This window comes from Acartia tonsa, chromosome 11 (assembly GCF_053477335.1).
Source record: "Acartia tonsa isolate MP-2025a chromosome 11, ASM5347733v1, whole genome shotgun sequence".
Taxonomy (NCBI): domain Eukaryota; kingdom Metazoa; phylum Arthropoda; class Copepoda; order Calanoida; family Acartiidae; genus Acartia; species Acartia tonsa.
The window spans coordinates 14,322,527-14,343,549 of record NC_137270.1 but is presented as its reverse complement, the minus strand read 5'-3'; the positions used below and the strand labels follow the sequence as shown (position 1 = coordinate 14,343,549).

The 21,023-nt window shown below is 31.7% G+C and overlaps 1 protein-coding gene across 3 annotated transcripts in view; it reads left to right on the top strand.

Moving 5' to 3' along the window:
• The window catches only part of LOC145331991 (FH2 domain-containing protein 1-like), a 52,939-nt gene that overhangs the window by 15,339 nt on the left and 16,577 nt on the right, over window positions 1–21,023 (top strand). For all 3 annotated transcript variants that reach the window (XM_080176890.1, XM_080176891.1, XM_080176892.1), the window contains 13 exons: window positions 696–820; window positions 1,690–1,759; window positions 2,413–2,477; window positions 4,527–4,619; window positions 8,731–9,143; window positions 9,409–9,449; window positions 11,600–11,666; window positions 12,169–12,259; window positions 14,424–14,507; window positions 15,039–15,098; window positions 15,696–15,735; window positions 16,690–16,764; window positions 17,957–18,045. In XM_080176890.1, coding sequence (XP_080033016.1) covers window positions 696–820; window positions 1,690–1,759; window positions 2,413–2,477; window positions 4,527–4,619; window positions 8,731–9,143; window positions 9,409–9,449; window positions 11,600–11,666; window positions 12,169–12,259; window positions 14,424–14,507; window positions 15,039–15,098; window positions 15,696–15,735; window positions 16,690–16,764; window positions 17,957–18,045 — 1,313 coding nt within the window. The remainder of the gene's footprint in view (window positions 1–695; window positions 821–1,689; window positions 1,760–2,412; window positions 2,478–4,526; window positions 4,620–8,730; window positions 9,144–9,408; window positions 9,450–11,599; window positions 11,667–12,168; window positions 12,260–14,423; window positions 14,508–15,038; window positions 15,099–15,695; window positions 15,736–16,689; window positions 16,765–17,956; window positions 18,046–21,023) is intronic.

The window sequence follows — 21,023 nt, the reverse complement described above, 5'->3', positions numbered from 1 at the left end:
GATTGGTTGTTTAAAACTTGGTGTGTCCAAACTGTATTAATATTATAAATAAAAAAAGGGATAATTTTGTAGATTATCATCAATTTATCGTCCATTGTATAATCCCTTAGGATCCCTGTCCAAGACTCAAGACTTTATAAATGTTTATGTTTTATTATAGACGAAGCTTTTCTGTTATTAGCAGGGAGGGAGGGAACATTGGACTGTAAATTATACTAGTCCCAAAGATCTTACATGAGCAAACAAGGATGGCCAATGAAATGATGCCCAACCCTTAATTATGATAAATCTAATTACCCTTTTTTAAATTTAAAATTATTTGTATATAAATTTTGTACAACCCAATCATGATTTAATAAAAGTCCCCAAACTTCTTTCATATTTTGCCCCCAGAGAACTCTAGGTACACTTGAGAGAAGGTGGAATGGTCAGCTGACCCTTCATTTTAAATTTTATTCTTGAAAATAAAAAGTAAAATTTTTTTGGAGGGGATTTTTTTTCTCTGGTTGATTTATCTTAAAAGGGTTTGCGTAACCATCCCCAAAATAGTTATACACCTTCCCTGGTCCTATAGAAAGCTTCAATGTAAAGGAGAGTTCTTGAGGTACTTAGAGATCCTTCGATACAGGCAGACAGACATGTAGACAGAAAGACATCCTGTTTGGGTGTTGAATAATTTCATTTTTCATATTTAGGTTCATATGAGACATGTTCTAGCACCTCCTACCCAAACTCTCCCCGTATAGAACGGTGGGGTGGACCTAAAAAGAAAATGCTCCAGTTTTCTCAGTCTATTTCAGCTTTAAATAGGCTACAACAGGTAAAAGCTTATGTAGAAAAATGGAATTTATTGTTAAGATACCCAATTTAAGAATGTTTACTGGTTTTTCAAAGATCTATAGCAAGGATCGTAAATTAGAACTTGAAACCTAAAATTCTGTTTTTTTGTTATATAAGTTTTGATTTAATATTTGTTTTTTTGACTATGACATTATGTTTTAAAGACAAAAGTTCTAAAGAAAAAAAAACTTATTGACATAGGATCTAAATGACAGAAGACTTAATAATGTAAAAGACATAAATCCTCGAATTTATTTTAATGAATTTTATTAAGTATATAATTTATATTAATCGATTTTTGTTCATTATGTCTTATGTTTTTATGTCTTTTGTCAAACGTCATTTTTATCAAAATGTAAAATTGAAAGAAAAAAAATTATTTCAAGAAAGCACTTTATAGTTCCTATAAAAAAAATTAACGTCATACAATGCAAATGACTAATGATAGGCAGGCCAATATACATACATTTTAAATTACCAATGGTAGGCCAGTATGACGTCATTCTTAAAGTTTATTACACAGACTAGATTACCAATGGTAGGCCAGAAAACAATTTAATTGACCAATAGTAGACCAGTATGACGTCATTCTTATAGGTCAATTCACCGACTAAATAACCAATAGTAGGCCAGAAAACATTTTAATTGACCAATAGTAGACCAGTATGACGTCAATCTTATAGGTCAATACACCGACTAAATTACCAATGACAGGCCAGTAAACATTTTAATTGACCAATGGTAGGCAATTGAATAATGGTAGGGCAGTACACATTCTAATTGACCGATGGTAAGGCAGTATACATTTCAATCGACCAATGGTAGGCCAGTAAAAGGTTTTATTTTCAGGAGGAAGATACAGAAGATGAGACACAAAATGAGGATGGAGACACTGAGAAGAATTTTACTTTCTTACAGGGTCATTCAAAAATAAAATTTTAAGGGACCCCTAGAAGCTAGGGATTTAGCCACTACTAGTTTATATAACAAAAAACATTATAGTCTTTATTCTTTATTCATTTGAAATAAAGCTTTTTACAACACTCTTTTAAAATAAAATGATTCATATGATTAAATAGAAATATTTTTGTTGCTAGAACTTTTTGTTTTGTTTTTCTGAGACACATTTTAGTAAAGTAGGGTTCTTGGGGTATTTGTTACACTAGTCCCCAAAGTTTTATAATAAATTCTTCTTTTTCATTGGCTTTTCAACTATTGATTTTTTTATTGAATTTATATTTTAATAAGTTGAGTGTCCAAATATTTCAACCACTAATTATAATCTAAAGAAAGAGTAATTTTATGTAATATTATTGGAATTGTACATCAATTTATTAGCCATTGGCTTTCCTGTTTATGTCCCTGAGCTGGATCTTTAAATCATTTTAGTGGTGAGCCAGATCGGGGTGAGCCAACTTTCCACTAATGAGAGCACAGCATTTTATGAAATGCCGCGCTGTGATTGGCTGAAATTCGGTGCACCCCGATCTGGCTCACCACTAAAATGATTTAAAGATCCAGCTCAGGAAATATTTTTTACAAAGTTATTTTGAATCACACTGTATCTGGTAGTTCACTCTGTACAGAAGGTGAAAAGACAATGGATGAGGAAAGCCTCTGTTTGTTCACCTGAACAGGTAGATACATAGATAGATAGATGGATAGTAAGATATAGAAGTTGGAAGGTTATTTAAATGTTAGAGGGAGATTTGAAATCTGCATCAAATTTTAAAGATTTTTTATAAGGTTCGTTTTTTGTATAATTTTTTATCTAAAAGCGGAAATACAATTTAAGTTAATTAGTTTTGACATCTGTGATTGGTGGATGAAAAACTATCTGCGCTCTGATTGAAGAAGCTTAAGTGTCGTACATCATTCAACCAATTAGAGTGCAGGTAGTTTCCAATCCACCTATCCTATTGGTCAAAATTTATTAACTTAAATTGTATTTCCGCTTTTAGTTAAAGAATTATACAAAGAAACGAATTAAAAAAAAATCCTTAAAATTTGACGAAGATTTCAAATCTCCCTCTAACATTAAAATTCCTTCCAACATATATATCGTAATGGATAGGCAACCTCTTGAGGGCTCTGTGACACTTCAGGTACAAGTCCTCTCAACGCCACCTTGAACATGAACATACTCTACGTTTTTAATTGCAACTCTTTGATCGCACGACCTTTATCTAGAAGTTTTAACTGAGTTTCGCCTGTTTTGGGCCAAGGCATTCCCCCTACTTTCATCATTTATGTCACACACCTTACATGATCTTTTGATCTTAATGTTGTTTTTCAAACAGACAGAAAGACCGACTATAACAAAAAGTTCTCCTTTATTTGAAAGCTGCTCATATGTTCAGGGAAGGTTTATTCCTATTTTGGAGGTGGTGGTTACCTTAACCCTCCCATAGAATTATCCCCTAGAAAATATGAACTTTTCTTTATAAATTGAATGTTGAGGGTTCCTTCGCCCCTCCTTTCCACCCATTCCTTCAAGTACCCCTAGAGGCATCTAGAGCCGCAAGATAGAATAGAGAAAAGCTACACTGAAAAAGGAGATAAAGAATGAGAGATACAGAAATAGATTTATTAATCTAAAGTATAAAGTAGAAAGATTTTTTCTGTAAAAAGTTTTGAATCTTTTGATAAAGTTATATTGTAAAGATTTAATTCAGTTATAGTACTAGAGAGCTAAAGCTGGTGTCCATTCCATCCCACACATAATTGCATCTCTATAGCGACAAAGATACCAACATCCAAAAGTATCAAAGCTCAAAGAATTGATTGACAAACAGACAAAGTTATTTATGAATAATTGAGAAAATCACGAAATCTTTGTAAAGATAAATTTTTTTGAAACGATAGACAGACTGACGAACAAGTAAATTGTATACATAAGGATGTGTTTTATTATGAATGTGTGCTTTTGTAATAATTCGCTGTTTTGATTGTTTAAAGTTGTGCGTAAAAGAATGGACACCCTAAACCTAAAGTTATAAGATATATTCGTCTTAAGTTTGGAGCAAAACTACTTTACAATTGTTATGAATTGAATAAACGTATGAGTATAGATGTATAACCCAGACAACTTCCTGGTCTGAGTGGTGGGGACCTTTTTCGTATTCTAGCAAATTGTTTTCTGCTTTTTTGTAGCGACTTGGCTGTGTTAATATTTTCAACGCTATTGGTTCACAGTTAAAGACCCAAATGAAAGTCAACACAGAGTCCCCCCCCCCCCGTGGGTATACATGTTGCTCGTGTTTTCCTATATTTCTTTACAATGTAATAACTGTTCTATTATCAACAAAACACAGTGTGTTCTATAAAGTTACCATTCCCTCACTAGGTATGTAATTGTGAAACTAAGCCTTTATGTATGTATTGGTGATATCTGTGTTCAATATTTCTGCTATATTTGGCTTAATTTTTTTAAGATTTGAAAAGAATTTATATTTGGGCACACGGTATAACCCTTCATATTTTACCTCTATCTTTTTAAACCTTTTTTTATATTTTCAAAAGCAAAGCTTTTCTACAATTATGGTCTACTGTGAGCTCTTATTGTTAATGAGGCATGTAAGAATAAGCCGAAGTTTTTAGTGAACTGAGCTATAAATATTAACAACCTCAATGGACGACAAATTTTTCCCTGTCAATATATCCACGTATACTAAATCCATTTTTAGATTGAACGCGAGGGTAACTCCATATGGAAGAATTTGTCCAGAGCGACGGATATAATTACTCAAATTGGCGGAGTAGACTTTTCTGATATTTTGGTAGGATTTTTTTTGTAGCCTAGCAACTCTATAACAATTTTTTCTCGTTTTCATTCGAATCCGGTGGAAAGGAACCGGATCTCATCCATACGAAAAAAAACTATGTCTAGCATCGAATTATATCCAGCTTTCTACTAATATAAAAATGTATAATCATAAGATTAAAACCAGTTGTTTAGCCGGTGCCTTCGGCACCTCGGGGCTAAAAAACTGGCTTTGATCTCATAATTGTACATTCTATATCCGCGAAAAGCCGTTTATAATACGATGCGAGAAATAACTATTATTTTGTCCGTATATAACCAAAGACGTTGATAATCATCACTAAGCTGCAATTAGGAAGGTAGGCGACATTTTACTGTAAATTCCACAGGCATGCAAAGTTTTAAAACACCTTATCTTATTCGTTGGCTCGAAAACTTTATTGTGATTAGTTGGTTCTAAACTAGTAGTGATCAAACTTTTTTGTTTTCATCATAGGGAATCTCTATTATCGTCTATTGTCTAATTCTTTTAGAAAGAATTGATGACGTTTATTACATTTGAATCAAAATTATAATAATAATAATGTTTATTTGGTGCTGCTAGGTACCCCCTAGCTTAGGAGATAGCACATATGTACAATACTCTAAATTGCTGCTATCTATCGACAATTTAGAGTTTACTTTACATTATGATGTTTAGTATCATACAAAAATGAATTAATATATACTAAGAGTTTAATTATTAACTAAATATAAATTAGTGGAAAAGGAAAATTTTCAGGATATGCACCAGGAGCTACAGGAGTACTATCTTGACCAAAATGGGGATAGTGTATTTGATTCCTGAAGTCCCTTTTTAAGGAAGACAAAAAGAAAAAAAAGAACATAAAAAAAATTAAATGTTAAAGGGAAAATCGAAACTTTAATTTAGTTAAATTGAGTTGTGAGGATGGTAAAAAAAAAACACAAATAAACATTTATATTATGTTAGAGAAATCAGTAAATAATAAGAAGGATGAAAAAAATAGATAAAGGATTTTAGAGAAAAATAAAACAAAATAAATCAATTATGAAAGCAAAGAGAGTATAAAAGGAAAAATTATAAGATAGATCATAATTTTAATACCATATTTTAAGTTTTAAAATTTCATTGAAGATTAATAAGTAAAGTTTTTATTTAAAAAGAAAGGAGAAAGAAAAAAGCACATAAAAAGGAAAAAAAAGCAATACTTCAAGACTTTGTCATTCTATTATTTTATTATTTTTCAAAAACAGAAATTTCTCAATTCAAAATAATATCTTTTTATAGAATGCCACTTTGATCTTTGCCCTGTATTCAACCCTCCCCTCCCCGCCAAAAAAAAACAAAAAACAACACTCCCCTCCCCGACAAAAAGACAACTCCCCCCCCCCTCCTTAAAAAAAATCACTAGGTTTTTTATGAAATCAATTTTTAAGATCTGTTTATGCACTCAGAACAGTTTTCTCTATTACAAATAAAATTAAGTTTTTCCAACAAAAAATCTTTAAGTTTCATACAAAACTGTTTTCTTGACATAACTGTGCTAAAAGTATACATAACCTCGTCATTATTATTATCATATACAGGATTAGGATTAGTATTAGGAATAATGATTTCATTCCATAACTTTGGTAGATCAGAGTAAGGGAATTTTTTAAATGTCTCAAGTCTAACAAATGGAACATTGTACTGTTGATTATTTCTAAGAACTCTTGTTGTTCTTGTGCTATTTCTAATCAATAAGTTATCAAAAGAACATGGAAGCCTATGATTAACGTAATCAAACATAAATTGTAATTTAGAATAGACAATTTGTTGAGTTACAGGAAGAATTTCTAAATTTTTAAATAAAATTGTAGTATGTGCATTATATTTTGAGTTGGTAATTATTCTCAGTGCTTTTTTTTGCTGTTTTACAATTTTATCAAGAGTTGATGCTGCTGCACTTCCCCAAATAGGGGCACAATATGTAAGATGACTATGGACAAGTGAATTGTATAGAGTTTGCAATGCTTTTCCACCAATAATATGTTTTGCAGCATTTATAGCAAATAATGAGCGTGAAATCTTTTTATTTATCATATCAATATGATATTTAAAGTTTAATTTAGGATCTAGATAAACACCTAGAAATTTAATTGCAGGAGTTTCACTCCTTGAGTTGACATATGAAAGTTTGTGTACCAAATTTGGATCATTTTGGTTATCATTATTGTGATCAAGATTAATACTAATGCTATCAAAGTCAATTGTTGATTCATCTTTTGTAAATATCATAAATTTAGTTTTTGATGGATGTAGGCTTAACTCATTTGTTCTAAACCAATAAGTTATTTTTCTTAATTCAATATTAAGAATATCAATAATATCATAAAGGTTTTTACCCGAAATTAAAAAACTGGTATCATCAGCAAAAAGTAATGTAAATAGAGTAGTACATTTAGCTAAGTCATTGATATAAATTAAAAATAGTAAGGGTCCTAAAATAGATCCTTGAGGTACACCTTTGTTAATATATTTCATATTAGACTTTTCATTGTTGATGTAAACAAATTGTTGTCTAATTGCTAAGTAATTTTTAAACCATGTCAATTCTGTACCATTGATTCCAAGCTTAGAAAGTTTGTCCAGCAAGATTCTATGAGAGCAATCAAAAGCTTTTTGTAAATCACAAAAAACTCCAACTGTATACTTTTTATCATTACTATTCTTTACAATTTCATTTATTAGATGAAAAATGGGCTGTATGGTTGACTTTTTTTTCTGGAACCCATATTGATGTTTGTAAATAATGTTATTTTCATCAAGATATGCAGTAAGTTTATTTGCAACTATTTTTTCAAGGATTTTTGAAAAGATTGGCAAAAGACTTATTGGTCTATAATTAGACATGTTACTTAAAAGATCAGATTCTTTTGTTTTAAGTTTGAAAATTGGCAAAACTTTGGCTATTTTGAGCTCATTTGGAATGTTGCCTGACTGTAAGGATAAATTTATAATGTGAGTGAGAGGAATAGCAATATTTTCAATGATTTTTTTCATAAGTTTACTAGAAACACCTAGCATGTCTTGGCTTGATTTAGACTCTAGACCATTTACAATTGTTACTATATCTTTAGGCTGAATATGAGTAAATGAAAATATGGAGTCAGATGCAGTGGTATAATAAGTGCAGTCTCTATCTGATGGATTTATTTTAGTTGTTATATCATCTGCAATGGTTGTAAAGAATTCATTAAATTTGTTAGAAATATCTTTCCCCTCTTTATAGCAAACCCCATCACTAAAAATTTCAGTTATGACTGAACTTTTGTCATTGTGCTTCCTTATTGCTTCCCTTAATATTGACCATGTTTTTCTCAAATCATTCCTATTTTCTTCAAAAGATTTTTGAAAATACAATTTTTTCCCTGTTTTAATTGCTTTGTTATAGCATTTTCTATATTCATTGTATTTAGAAATGTTATCTTGAGTTGGTTCTCTAAGTTTAATGTTATATAACTCAAATTTTGTCTTTCTAGATTTAAGCAAAGCATTTGTCATAAAAGGTTCAACTTTATGAATATTTTTATTTAGTTTAACTTTTTTAAATGGGAAATGTCTTGAGTATGACTCATTAAAAATACTATAAAATTTATTATATGCATCTTGAGCACTGTAATTATTAGACACTGAGCTCCAATCAGCATTTAACATATTGTGTTTAAAAGAGGAAATATTTTCCTCACTAAAATTTTGAGTTTGAATAAAAACAGGACCAGACTCTTTAACTTTGTCAAGAATAATAGTGCAAGTAGGGAAATGATCAGAAATATCTGCCGTAATAATAAATGACTCAAACTTATTTTTATTATGTAAAACGTTTACCATTTAAGCTTCAAAACCGATTAATATCCATTTGATTAGAAGCGGTACTGAGCCATTTTGAAAAAGCATGTATTATATCACAGATTAATGTGTACGGGTAATAAAATAAAGAACATAAAATTATTACCAGTCTTGTTGACTCAACAAAAATAGAATAAATTTTATACTTTATCATTGTTCTATCCGCGGAAAGCTGTCTGTAATACTAATATAAATAACTATCAAATTAATATTTCAGGAGTCAAGAAATGAGATAGATGGATGTGACTACTCCCCCACCTTTTCTTCCCTCCCCCCGATGCCATTATTTGGGGGGCCACCTGTACCACCCCCCATTCCTAATCTAAATGGGGGAATTCCATCTCCCCCGCCACCACCTCCACCAAATGGAATTCCGTCTCCCCCAGCTCCTCCAAATGGAATCCCCTCCCCACCCCGGTTACCAAACGGAATTCCCTCCCCACCACCACCCCCTGTAAATGGAATTCCCTCGCCTCCTGCCTCACCCCCTTTTTCCAACGGAATACCTTCACCTCCTCCTCCTCCGGGAAAGCCACCCTTACCGCCCCCTCCCCCACCTTCTTTGGGAGGAGGTATTCCCCCTCCACCCCCCATAATGGCCTTTCATGAAAAAAAGATATCAAAAGACAGGAAAATGTTTTTTCTTTGATTTTCTAAAATTAAAAATTATTAGCTTACTATCTAATATCTTACTAATCAGAAAATCAAATGAACATTAAACATTTATGATATTTCTTAATTGATAAAGAGTTGCTTGCTAATTGTTCGTAACTGTTACATAAATTGAAAAATCATCATCCCAATCGATATGACAATTCTAACATGACCAAATTGACTTTGAGAGCTACCGACTAATCTTTAGAATTTGAAATAAAAACATTTGTAAACTCCTCAGAGTGTCATGTGGGACAGCTGGACAAAGTGAAGTTAAACTAGGTCATCATATTTAGTTCCTCTGATCAGCAGAATAAAAAGATTCACATAATTTCTGGATTATAAAAAAAACGAAGTAGTAGGTCTCGTCGTATTTTCACAGTAGCTTTTTACAGGTTATTTTAGGGTTAGGAAATTGGCCCCGCAGGGTTAGAGCCCCCCACAGGAGCTATAAATAGGAGAAAAAGTACTGTGAAAATACGACGAAACCCATTACTTCGGTTTCTTTCCATGATCCAAATTTCCATTATCTGCATTACCCCTATAAATCCCTTAGATGCTAGGGGCACAGTCGCTAGTTTGATACAATTTAATTTTTTTATTTTCTTGACTTCTTAATAACTACCTCTTTAACTTTTTCCTATAAACAAGATTGTAATAGTGCTTTTTACAGGTTAAAGTTAAAGTACTAAACTACTTTTTCTTTTCTTTGGCATGATAGGTTTAAGTACATAGATATGTGCACTCCTATTGGGCCCGTACACATCAATGTAAGTCAATTAAAGTTATTCAATTTTTCTTAGTGTCTGCATGTACTAGCTTTTATGTCCCTATCGTATATGGGCTTGTTCTAAAATGCAGGGAGAGGCAGAAATAGCCTAAAACCAACCCAAGACCTAAATGTAAAAGTGAAATAGAAGCAGCTTATAGTGCCTTATAAAAATTACATGATACAATAAAAATGACCAACGATAGGCCAGTATACATTGTAAATGATTAATGGTAAATTGTATACTGGCCTAACTTTGGTCATTTGTAATGTATGACGTTATTTTTATGAGACTCTATAAGCTGTTTTATTTAAATATTCTAAAACCAACAAACCATTTCCCAGATATTTGGCTTCATTCAATAAAGAAATTGACTACTTTATACAACAGGATATTGAAAATAGGTAAAAGAACTATCAGGGATATTAAGGGATAAGACAATGAAAGATATGTTGTTGACATCCCCATTGATGAGAAACAAAATTTCTTGGACGAAAGTTTTGGTACTGCTTGTTTGGAACCAACAAATTAAACTTTATAAAGTCCCTAAGGTTTTTGAGACAACGAATAAGATAACTGAGTTATAAAACTTTGGGTACCTGAGAAACTTAAAGTCCAATGTCCCCCTCCTTCTCTGAGAAATGTGCACAGGAATTCAATTAGAATATTGAAAACATTTCTTTATTGAACCCTGGGAAAACAGCAATACTTTTCAGTAGCAAAGCTTCTCCATAACTAGGTTGTGTCTGTCTGTCCGTACGAAGAAGTACTGTACGAAATTACTATTATGAAAAGCAATACTTTTCAATAGCAAAGATTATCTACAACTAGGTTCTGTCTGTCTATCTGTACGTACGAAGAAGTACTGTTCGAAATTGCTGTAACTGATAAGCAATAATTTCCAATAGCAAAGATTATCTATAACTAGGTTCTGTCTGGCTGTCTGTTCGTAGGAAGAAGTACTTTGAGAAATTACAGTAACTGATAATATCATCCTAGGCTAATAGTCGATAAACTTAATTTTAAATAATACTCTTCTTAGTAGCGAAGCTACTCTACAAATCACTTTGTCTGTCAGTCAGTTGGTTGTGAATGTGCAATAAAAGACATTTCAATATTTTTTTATGAAGATTTGTATACTTTTATTTTCTAATCTTAAATCATTCTTTCTATTTCTTTTTCTCTCTCTCTTTTATGACCACTTAACATCTGCTCTTTATCCTAATTTTTATTGTGTTTCGCTACTTATTATTGTTGTCATCTTTTTATTTTATTATTAATTTTTAGTTTGATATTTCTACGCTACAATTCAACAGTTTCATGATCTTTTCTCAATCGTAGACTTAAAAACTTTTGTTAAATATTGATTGGTAGGATCGAACTAGCAGTGTCGACTAGAACTGGTTTTTATCCACTGGGCCAGAAACGGTTATAAACTACACTGAAAAATCAAGTTATTTATTAATTATAGGTAAATTTTTAAGTAAATATCATGAAATGCATAACAGTTGTATATCCGGGCCTTCGGCCCCTTGAGGCCAACAAAACTGGAATTAATCTAGTAAAATTACATTACACTATCCACGGAAAGCTATCTATAACACGATGCGATAAATAACTATTGAATCGAGAACAAGAACAAAATATGTGAAACCATCGCAGCCAAGCTTCACTGGAGACCTGTTAGCAATTTCAACATGAAAGGATCAATTTGGGAGACATTGCCAAAGTAAGTTTATTTTATTTTACGAGGATGACAACAAACTTAAAAGCGAAGCTCTAAACCTGAAGGTAGGACAAACGAACATTAGCACTGGTAAAGTTTGAAATCAATAGGACAATTCTAACATGCCTAAATTAACGAAAAAATGCTATTCGTTCCAGACGGACCTACTCTAATTATAGAAAAGCTTCGCTTTAAAAAAAAACATTTAGCTAAAGTTTAAAATGGTAATTGAACATTTAAACCAGGTATAACTGTAACTATTTAATAGAGAACTCTGTGGAAGAAAATGTTAATATTTATAATGGGGTTTTGTTATCAGCTTTGCAAGACTCAATTTGTAGATCTAAAAAGTGCAGCTTCCCTATGTTAAAGTATGTCAGTACGTCCTTTAACTAAAATAACTGCTATTCTAAGGTTTAATTCATATATATAAGTTATAAAAATGTCATATTCAATGATTTATTGACAATACCTGCCAAAATTAAGTTGATGTGTGTTTTTTTAGGTATGACATTGCTCCCGAGCCGTATGAATCTTCCTTTAGAATTCAAGAAGATTTTAGAAAGATGTCCATGAATAAAGACTTAGCCACTAAGGTAAAATTTTTTATAGTATGGCTTGAAAGCAATTAATATCCGGTGGATTAAAACCAGTTCTTAGCCATACTAAAAAAATATGTTTCTACAAATAAAATGGCTAAAGGAATAAATAACTGGTTTTAATCTTATAATTGTACATTTCTATATCCGCGGAAAGCTGTTTATAAAACGGTGTCATAAATAACTAATGTATTATAGTAACAGGATGGGTGTCTGTCTGTTTGTGTGTTATATATATGCAATGCATGTACCTTATGTAATCTTTCATTTCAATGTAGTTTTCTATAAAGATTAGATTCCCCTGCAGTTTCTCTTTATCAGCAAAGCAAAAAAATAGTTATTTCTCGCATCGTATTATAAACTGCTTTCCACAGATATGAAATGTACAATTATAATATTAAAACCTGTTTTTTAGGACTGAGATGACCCAAGGCTAAAGAAACTGGTTTTAAATCTTATCATTGAACATTTCTATATTCGTAGAAAACTGGATATTATACGATGCTAGAGATAAATGAGATCCGGTTCTAATCCACCGGATATTTATCGGTTTCGAATGAATACGAGAAATGTCTTTGATCTAAAAAGGTGCAACTTATCATCGTACATATTAAGAAATTCCAGACAATTTATTCCAGGTTGTGCAATGAGATAGTTTGAATTAATTTATTACATTTCTTATTAAAATTTGATAAACATTTTAATTTTTCTCAAACTATGGAAGTTGTCATCCTTATGAAATAAAAAATGGGATAGATATAACAAGAAATAGATATAGTTTTACTGATTTTGAAGGTCTTTTTCAACAATTTATCAACACTTCTTTACTACAAATAATTAAACAATTTGATTTTTATGAAACTATGGAAAATTTCATCGTTGTTTTGTGAAGTAAAAAAATGAAATAGATCTAAGATAAAATTTGCATTAGAGTTATTACATGCGTAGGATAGAGTGGGCGTGCATTTCTGTACATATTTTCAAGCCAAAATTTATAGAATAGAGTTTCTTTGCTTCAGACAGTTCTAACTGTACATTGAAATTAGTTGCAAAAGGGGTCAAGGTTACCCCCCTAATTCAACATTACTATCACACGCCTGACATAGCAGTAGGCACAATTTTTAACGTCTTTAGTATGACGCTGTGTGGTCTAGCCTCGAACCCGACAACAAGCCGAGGCGTTACTAATTTCGCTCATGCCGCGTATAATTGCAGAATTATTGGCACACCTAGTATGGAAAGAGTATGTCAAAGAAATTATGGAAATATTGGATTTTTTTTGTAGGATAATACTCTTTTTAATTTGAAAAATTTAATAAAGAAAAGATTTTATAGAAATTTTATTTTTAGAAAATTATTCTAATGAAATAGACCTACTTACAAATGTTTTTTGCCTGTGTATCGCGAAGTATAAAGCTAACAGCTGAACTGATATGGTTCTTCTTTATAGTGACCCTTAACATTGATTTAGGAAAGGCTTATGTCTGTTTCTGGAAGGGTATCTCCACCCTCCAATGGAAATTCATTCTCATGCAAATATGTACCCCCCCCCCCCAAAGAAAATTTTCATTAAAATCAAAAGTAATGCTACGCGTCTAGAATAAGTTTTAATACCGTGACATACATGTAGGCAAAATAATTTCTAAAGCTTTTGGTAGCAAGATATGGATTTTTCAATCATTATACTTTAGTTTAGTAACATAAGTCTTTGGTGGTTGCGTAGACATATAGAAAACTGTGACATACTTTGAAAGAATTTCTTTGGAACCAACGTTATAAGAAATTTCCAATTGACAGATTCCAGATATTTAAAATCAGATTATTGGCTCGTCTACACAGTCACAACAAGGGCGTACAGTAAACATGAATTTATGTTGGAGAAATGTAAGTCAAATGACGGGGGGTAGAGAAATGTTTACTCCCTCAACCTTTAAAATCTCATTTTACCTCCCCTCCCCAAAAAAAAATAGGTACCAGGTACTAATCAGTAGCCTGATGTATTATTGTATATGCTGCTACGTAAGGCAGGGAGTATTATGTCACTGACATAGATGTCTTATATATCATCTCCTTTTTCTATGGGACTACGCATTCTTAGTTTTAAATATGTTAATTGCATAGCTGTGCTACTTTAAATTATAATTATCCTTGTTATTTTTAGAAAGAAATCACAACCCTGGACGCTAAAAGATTACGGGTAGTTGAAATTGGTATGAAGAGTCTTCCTGATGTTCAAACTTTAAAGGTACGAAAAGGGCATCATAGTTTAATCTTTGGGGCTTCTCCTAAAAGTAAATAGCGAGCACAAGACTTCCCCCCCCCCCCCCATCTAAAGTTTATGAGCAGGGAAAAAGGAATGTGATTCTGACAAACAATCGAAGAGAAAATTTCCCAACAGCTCCCTCCCCTTTTTTCTCCCCTTCTTACCGACTTCCCATAAGTTACACCAAAAAACAAGTTTAACGTCTTTGGGTACTATACCAGTGTAATTAACAGTCCAATGTTCCCTCCCTCATTGATTAAAAATAGACGACTTTTTTTTAAACTAAACTTAAATTAGAAGTTTTTGTTATAACTTTAAAAGCTATTGATCCATCTCAACCCAAGGCTACTTTTTCAAACTAACATCTTTGTGCAGGTCATATGTATATTTCAAAAAACTAAAGGTTTGTATTCGCAATCGTCCTGTGAAGAAAAAAAATCAGTAAATAATACATACAAAAGTCTTTTTTATAATTGTGAATATAAATCTAACAAATTAATATTTAATATTTAGGAAACAGTTGAAAAGATGAAGGATGGACAGATCACTAGGGATGGAATAGAAAAGTTACAGGTAGAATCAGGGATATTAAGGGATAAGATAATGGACGGGAAATTGATATACATCCCCAATGAGGTTTATATCAAGATTATCATTTTTTACATTAAATTTATTGGTTGAAAAGTTTTGATACTACTATTTTTGAACCAAAACATATAAATATTTAGTAAAGTTTTTGAGCCAACAAATGTGATAATTGTAACTTTGTCTTAGTGTAATTAACAGATTAATTCAAACTCAAGACTTTATTTATGTCAATTTTCAATAATACTAAACAAAATTACACCTTCTGTAGATTAAAATAATTAGTCCCCAAAGTTGTTAAGTATTATAATTAGAGATCGTATTTATAAAACTTTAAGGACTGATGTATTTTAAAAAAAAACAGCGGCTACGCCCCTAGTCTCTTTTTTTTAAATATAAAAGAATCTCCCCAGAATTTTTTTTTAAGGGGGGGGGGAGGGAATTTTCATTTTTTGGGGGGTTGGGGGTGTCGAGTAGAATCCGATCGGTTCAATGGTTACCGAGATCTTTAGGGACAAACGGACAGACGGACAGACAGACAGACATCTACTTTGTATTATAGATATATGTGAATTATTTATTTAGAGTCTTATGCCACAGACGGGTGAACTTGCCTCTATCAAAGGTGCGTAAAAAATTACTTGTTAGTACAGCAGCAACTTTAAACTTGTTTATTGGCAGATTTGATATAATTGAAATCAAAATTAAATTAGATTTGCTTTCTACTATATTTACATGACTAGAGTTGGCTCGATATAATTATCTCCCTATTGGCTAGTTTTCTATATGCATATCTATTTCTCAATAAATCTATTTTCCTCACCCAGCATTACTATCTAAAAGAAAGTAATATTTAATAATCTAAATGATTTTAAAAAGATTTTTTAAATTATATTTTTTTTCTTTACATTACCATCACCAAAGGGTTAATGATGATGATTACAATTTTAGTTTAATATTTGAACACACAAAGTGTCGCCACAATCGAATCTTTAAAAACAGAGTTTTCTTAAATTTATTATATTATAAATTTAAATTTTCTTTTTTATGATTAGAAATTAAATACATTGATATAAGGTAAATAGCAACATGAAATTAATAAAAGGAATTTATTTTTAATAAAGTAAAATAATGGGTCTTATCGTTCTGGGCAATGAGAGTTTATTATGGATTATTGGAGCACTATGAGTTTTAAACAAATATTCCTTGGAAAACTTGAGCTTGTTTATAGACATTTATTTCCTATATAGATCTGACATGGATCTTGAAGCAATTAAGCAGGCCGTTTTGTACATGTTAAAAATTGGAAGCTTTCATTAAATAAAAGTTATCGCAAATATACTTAGTAAATAAACAGATTTAGAAAAAAAAACTAATTTATATATAACTAACGGCTTCGCCCCTAGCCTCTCAGGACCAGTAGGTATATTCCCTGAAGATTAGAACATAATCGGTTCTTGGGTTACCGAGATCTTAAGCTTCAGATAGACGGACAGACAGACAGACAGACATCGTTCTACTTTGTATTATAGATTAATACTTACCTTACATATCTGTATAGTTTATTTTATTATTTTAGAAGCTCAAACTAAAGATCCGGACTTGCCATTAAGATCAGCTGAAAGATATCTCATGGCTTTAGGCTCTATTCCAGGTGAATAGATAGATTGTTAGTCAGATTGGTAAATAGATAGATTGTTAGATTGATTAAATGATGGATGGGTTGATTAAATTAAAAAAATGGTAGGTTTATAGATTGATAAATTAAAGGATTAATCGGTTGACATATTGATAGATTGAAAAATTAATAAATATTTAAAGAATGATAACTCGATGGATGGATATATTGTCAGAATGGTAGGTTTACATATTGCTAAATTAAGTATTGATAGGTAGGTAGAATGATGGATTCATAGATTGATATAATGAATCTGATAGATTTAATAGATTGACAGATTGATAGATTGACAAATTGAATATTAATAGATATGTAGAATAATATATTGACAGAATAATAGGTTGATAGATGGACAAAATGTTAACTTGATGGATTGATTGATTGGCAGATTTACAGATTGGTGTATAAGAATTGACAGAATTGTATAATGATAGATGACAGAATAATAGGTTGATAGATTGATCGATTAATAAATTGGAACAATGTTAACTTTTGATGGATGTATAGATTGACAGATTAATAGGTTAATAGATTAGAAATATGTTGACTTGATGGATAGATTGATAGGTTGACAGATCGGTGGATATAAGAATTGATTGATTTTGATTGATTGACGGATCAGAAGATTAATAGACTGACTGACAGATTGACAGTTTGTGTATTGAAAAATTACCCGCGACCGTGGCTCAGCACGTAGCGCATCCGCTCGTCGTCGGGAAGGTGATAGGTTCGAATCTCGGTCCGACACCGCGTCATATCTAAAGACGTTAAAAATGGTTTCCACTGCTACTATGTCAGATGCGCGACGTAAATAGTTAGAGTGGGGGGAATTCCTTGGTCCAAAACAGGCGCAACTCGTTACCATGCACAGTTGGGACTTCTCAGACAAAGGTCGTGCATCTCAGAGAGTTGGTTGTCTGATGGGCGATTGGACGCTTTACACCGCATTCATAAGCGGAGTATGGTTCAAGGTGCGTGGAGAGAGGTCTAGTTGACTAGTACCCATAGCGACATCAAGCCCCCTTGAGTCTTAACATCTTGTGTATTGAAAAATTGATTTATTGATAGATGGATAGATTAGATTAGTAGATTGATTGGCCCAACTTATAGATAAATTATTTTAATCATATAGCTTGATATATAAGCCCAAAACAAAAGTTTTGTTTAGGTTTAACATGTAGATTAAAACTATGGGCTTTCAAACTGGACTATCAAGCTATGGAACGGGATATTTGCAACCCACTGGGCATTTTAAAGGTATATTATTGCATTTCTTACAAATCGCAAATTGATCACAACCGAACGTTCCAGGAATTTTGTTATGTTTGTTATAAAGTTAGGTTACTTCTTACTTTGACCAGCCCCGCAGGGATGGTACCCCGTAAAGAAAAGACATCGTAAGATTAAACCCTAACTCAAAGGCTGAAATTATGTATTTGTTCAAAATTCAATAATAATGGGGTGTGCTTTACTATGTTATAAGTAGGTAAAAGTACCATTAATTTGCATCAAACATAAGAAAATTATATCTGAGCTGGATCTTTAAATCATTTCAGTGGTGAGCCAGATCGGGTTGAGCCGAATTTCAGCCAATCACAGCGCGGCATTTCATAAAATGATGTGCTCTCATTGGTGGAAAGTTGGCTCACCCCGATCTGGCTCACCACTAAAATGATTTAAAGATCCAGCTCTGCTGAATATCAGTCGAAGAAAAGAAAAAAGTATAGGATTATATACCATGGAAACGTAAATCAAATAATTAAATGATTTTTGTTGGCCATGTGTAAGAATTATTCTAATAAAGACTTTTTAGGTCTTTAAAATTCCATGTCTCCTTCATCGTTGACCTTAATTCAGAAAATGGCTTTGTGCTATTCATTTAATTTGTCTAATTTAATTAAAGTGTAGCTGCACTATTTAATATACTAGGAAAAGTTTAGAATATTATCATATTTTACTTTTATATCCGTGTAAAGACTAAAAAAGACTTGAAGGGGTCAACAATCGCTAGTCGTTTTTCCACCTCACAAAGAGTAATAAAACGACGGTATGAGTTTTTAGACAAACATTATTTTAGCCCCTTCAGATCACTATCTAAACTGTGTACTATCCCATTGTTACTCTAAGGGCTCTTCTAAACTCCACTTAACCTAACCTAACATAAAATAAGCCTTTTCTCAAAAAAAATTATTTTTGTACATTTGTGATTTGATTTACACTATTGAAAAACAAATGTAAAACTTTAGGTTAGAACAAACTTTAAAGCTTTTGGGGGCAAATTAGTAGTTTTTTCCCCAATCCCCAAATGTACATATGTATTTATGAAAATGCATTCATTTTTAGCGGCTGGCGAATCATGACAAAAAAGACTAAGTAATTTTTCCAACGTTTTGTCATGAATACTAAAATTTATTCTTTTTCATATTCAACTTCTCTTTTCTTCCCATATCTCGCATGTTTGAGTAGCGTGACTTCTCTAAAATAATGTAAAATTTGGTCTGGTAATTTGATTTCTCCTATTCATTCGAATCCGGTGGATAGGAACCGGTTCTCATCCATACGAAAAAACTATGTCTAGCATCATATTATATCCAGCTTTCTACGAATATAAAAATGTACAATCATAAGATTAAAACCTTTTTTTTAGCCCGTGCCTTCGGCACCTCGGGTCTAAAAAAACTGGTTTTAATCTTATAATTGTACATTTTATATCCGCGGAAAGCTGTTTATAATACGATGAAAGAAATAACTATTAATGGCTTTTAACAAAATAGTAATAAGATTTAGCAGCTTATAGTTATAGTTAAAATGGCGTCAAACAATACAAATGACCAGTGGTAGGCACTTTAAGCTGCTTTATAAATTAGCTTTGTGAAAATAAAACTCATAATTTTAAGAAAATACAAAATAATTTTTTTAATTCTTTTTGTATTATTACTTTAATCCATTGGATGTAACTGTCGTTGTTATCTCTTTTTTTATCTTTCTATCTACTTATCTACACTATCCTTCTTTCTCTATTTTCCTTCTTACTTCTTAGCAAAGAAGCCAATTTTGCTGATTAAACAAGAATTTAACTCAAACAGTAAAATTTTTAAAATTTGTTGTATTAAGGCTTCAAAGCCGTTTAATATTAACTGGAATAAAACCGGTTCTTAGCCAGACTGCAAAACCATGTATCGTATTATAGACATATTTTAACGAAGAATAGAATTAAAATCATGAAATTAATAACAGATTTGTTAGCCCAGGCCATGGGTCCCTTTCAGGCCTACAAAACTTTGATTATTTTTAAAATATTTCATTGTCTATCCGCGGAAGGCTGTCTATAATACTATAAATAACTATTTCCTCACGTAACTAGTGTATATTGTCCGCATAAAAAGATTTATAACATCATAAAATTGTTCAATTTTAAACTTTTATGTGCAAGGGGTTGTATCTTTACATTATAATGTACTAGTGGATTCGTCCCTAGCCTCTAGGGGCGTCTCCCCGTGAGAGGCTAAATCAATGAAAGTTGAAAGTTGAACTACATACATTTCCATTGCTGTTTTTTAACAAAAATTTATTGGGGATGATATTTTTTTTCTTTTTGGGAGGTAGGGTTGTCTATCTACTCCCCTAGAAAATACCTGGACCAAATCTAAATATATTCGCTTTAAAAGTAGAACCCAAATCAGTCCAGTGGTTACGAGATCTTAAGCTTCAGACAGACGAACGGACGACTACTTTGTATTATTTATGTACAATATACATTAGGATATATAAGTTGGAAGGAACCTAGTAATAGTGTCTAACTTTTTATCTTTGTGACGTAACAAAAATCCATCTCTTTTTTAGGGGTTTCCTTTCCCACCTCCCCTCTCATCCTTCGATTTTTGTTACGTAACAAAGATAAAAAGTTAGACACTATTACTAGGTTCAGTTGGAAGGAACTTTAATGTTAGAGGGAGATTTGAAATCTGCATCAAATTTTAAGGATTTTTTTTATAAAATTCGTTTTTTGTATAATTATTTACTTAAAAGCGGAAATACAATTTAAGTTCATAAATTTTGACCAATAGGATTGGTGTATTGGAAACTACCTGCGCTCTAATTGGTTAAATGATGTGCGACACTTAAGCTTCTCCTATCAGAGCAAAGATAATTTTCAATCCACCAATAACAGATGTCAAAATTAATTAACTTAAATTGTATTTCCGCTTTTAGATAAAAAATTATACAAAAAACTA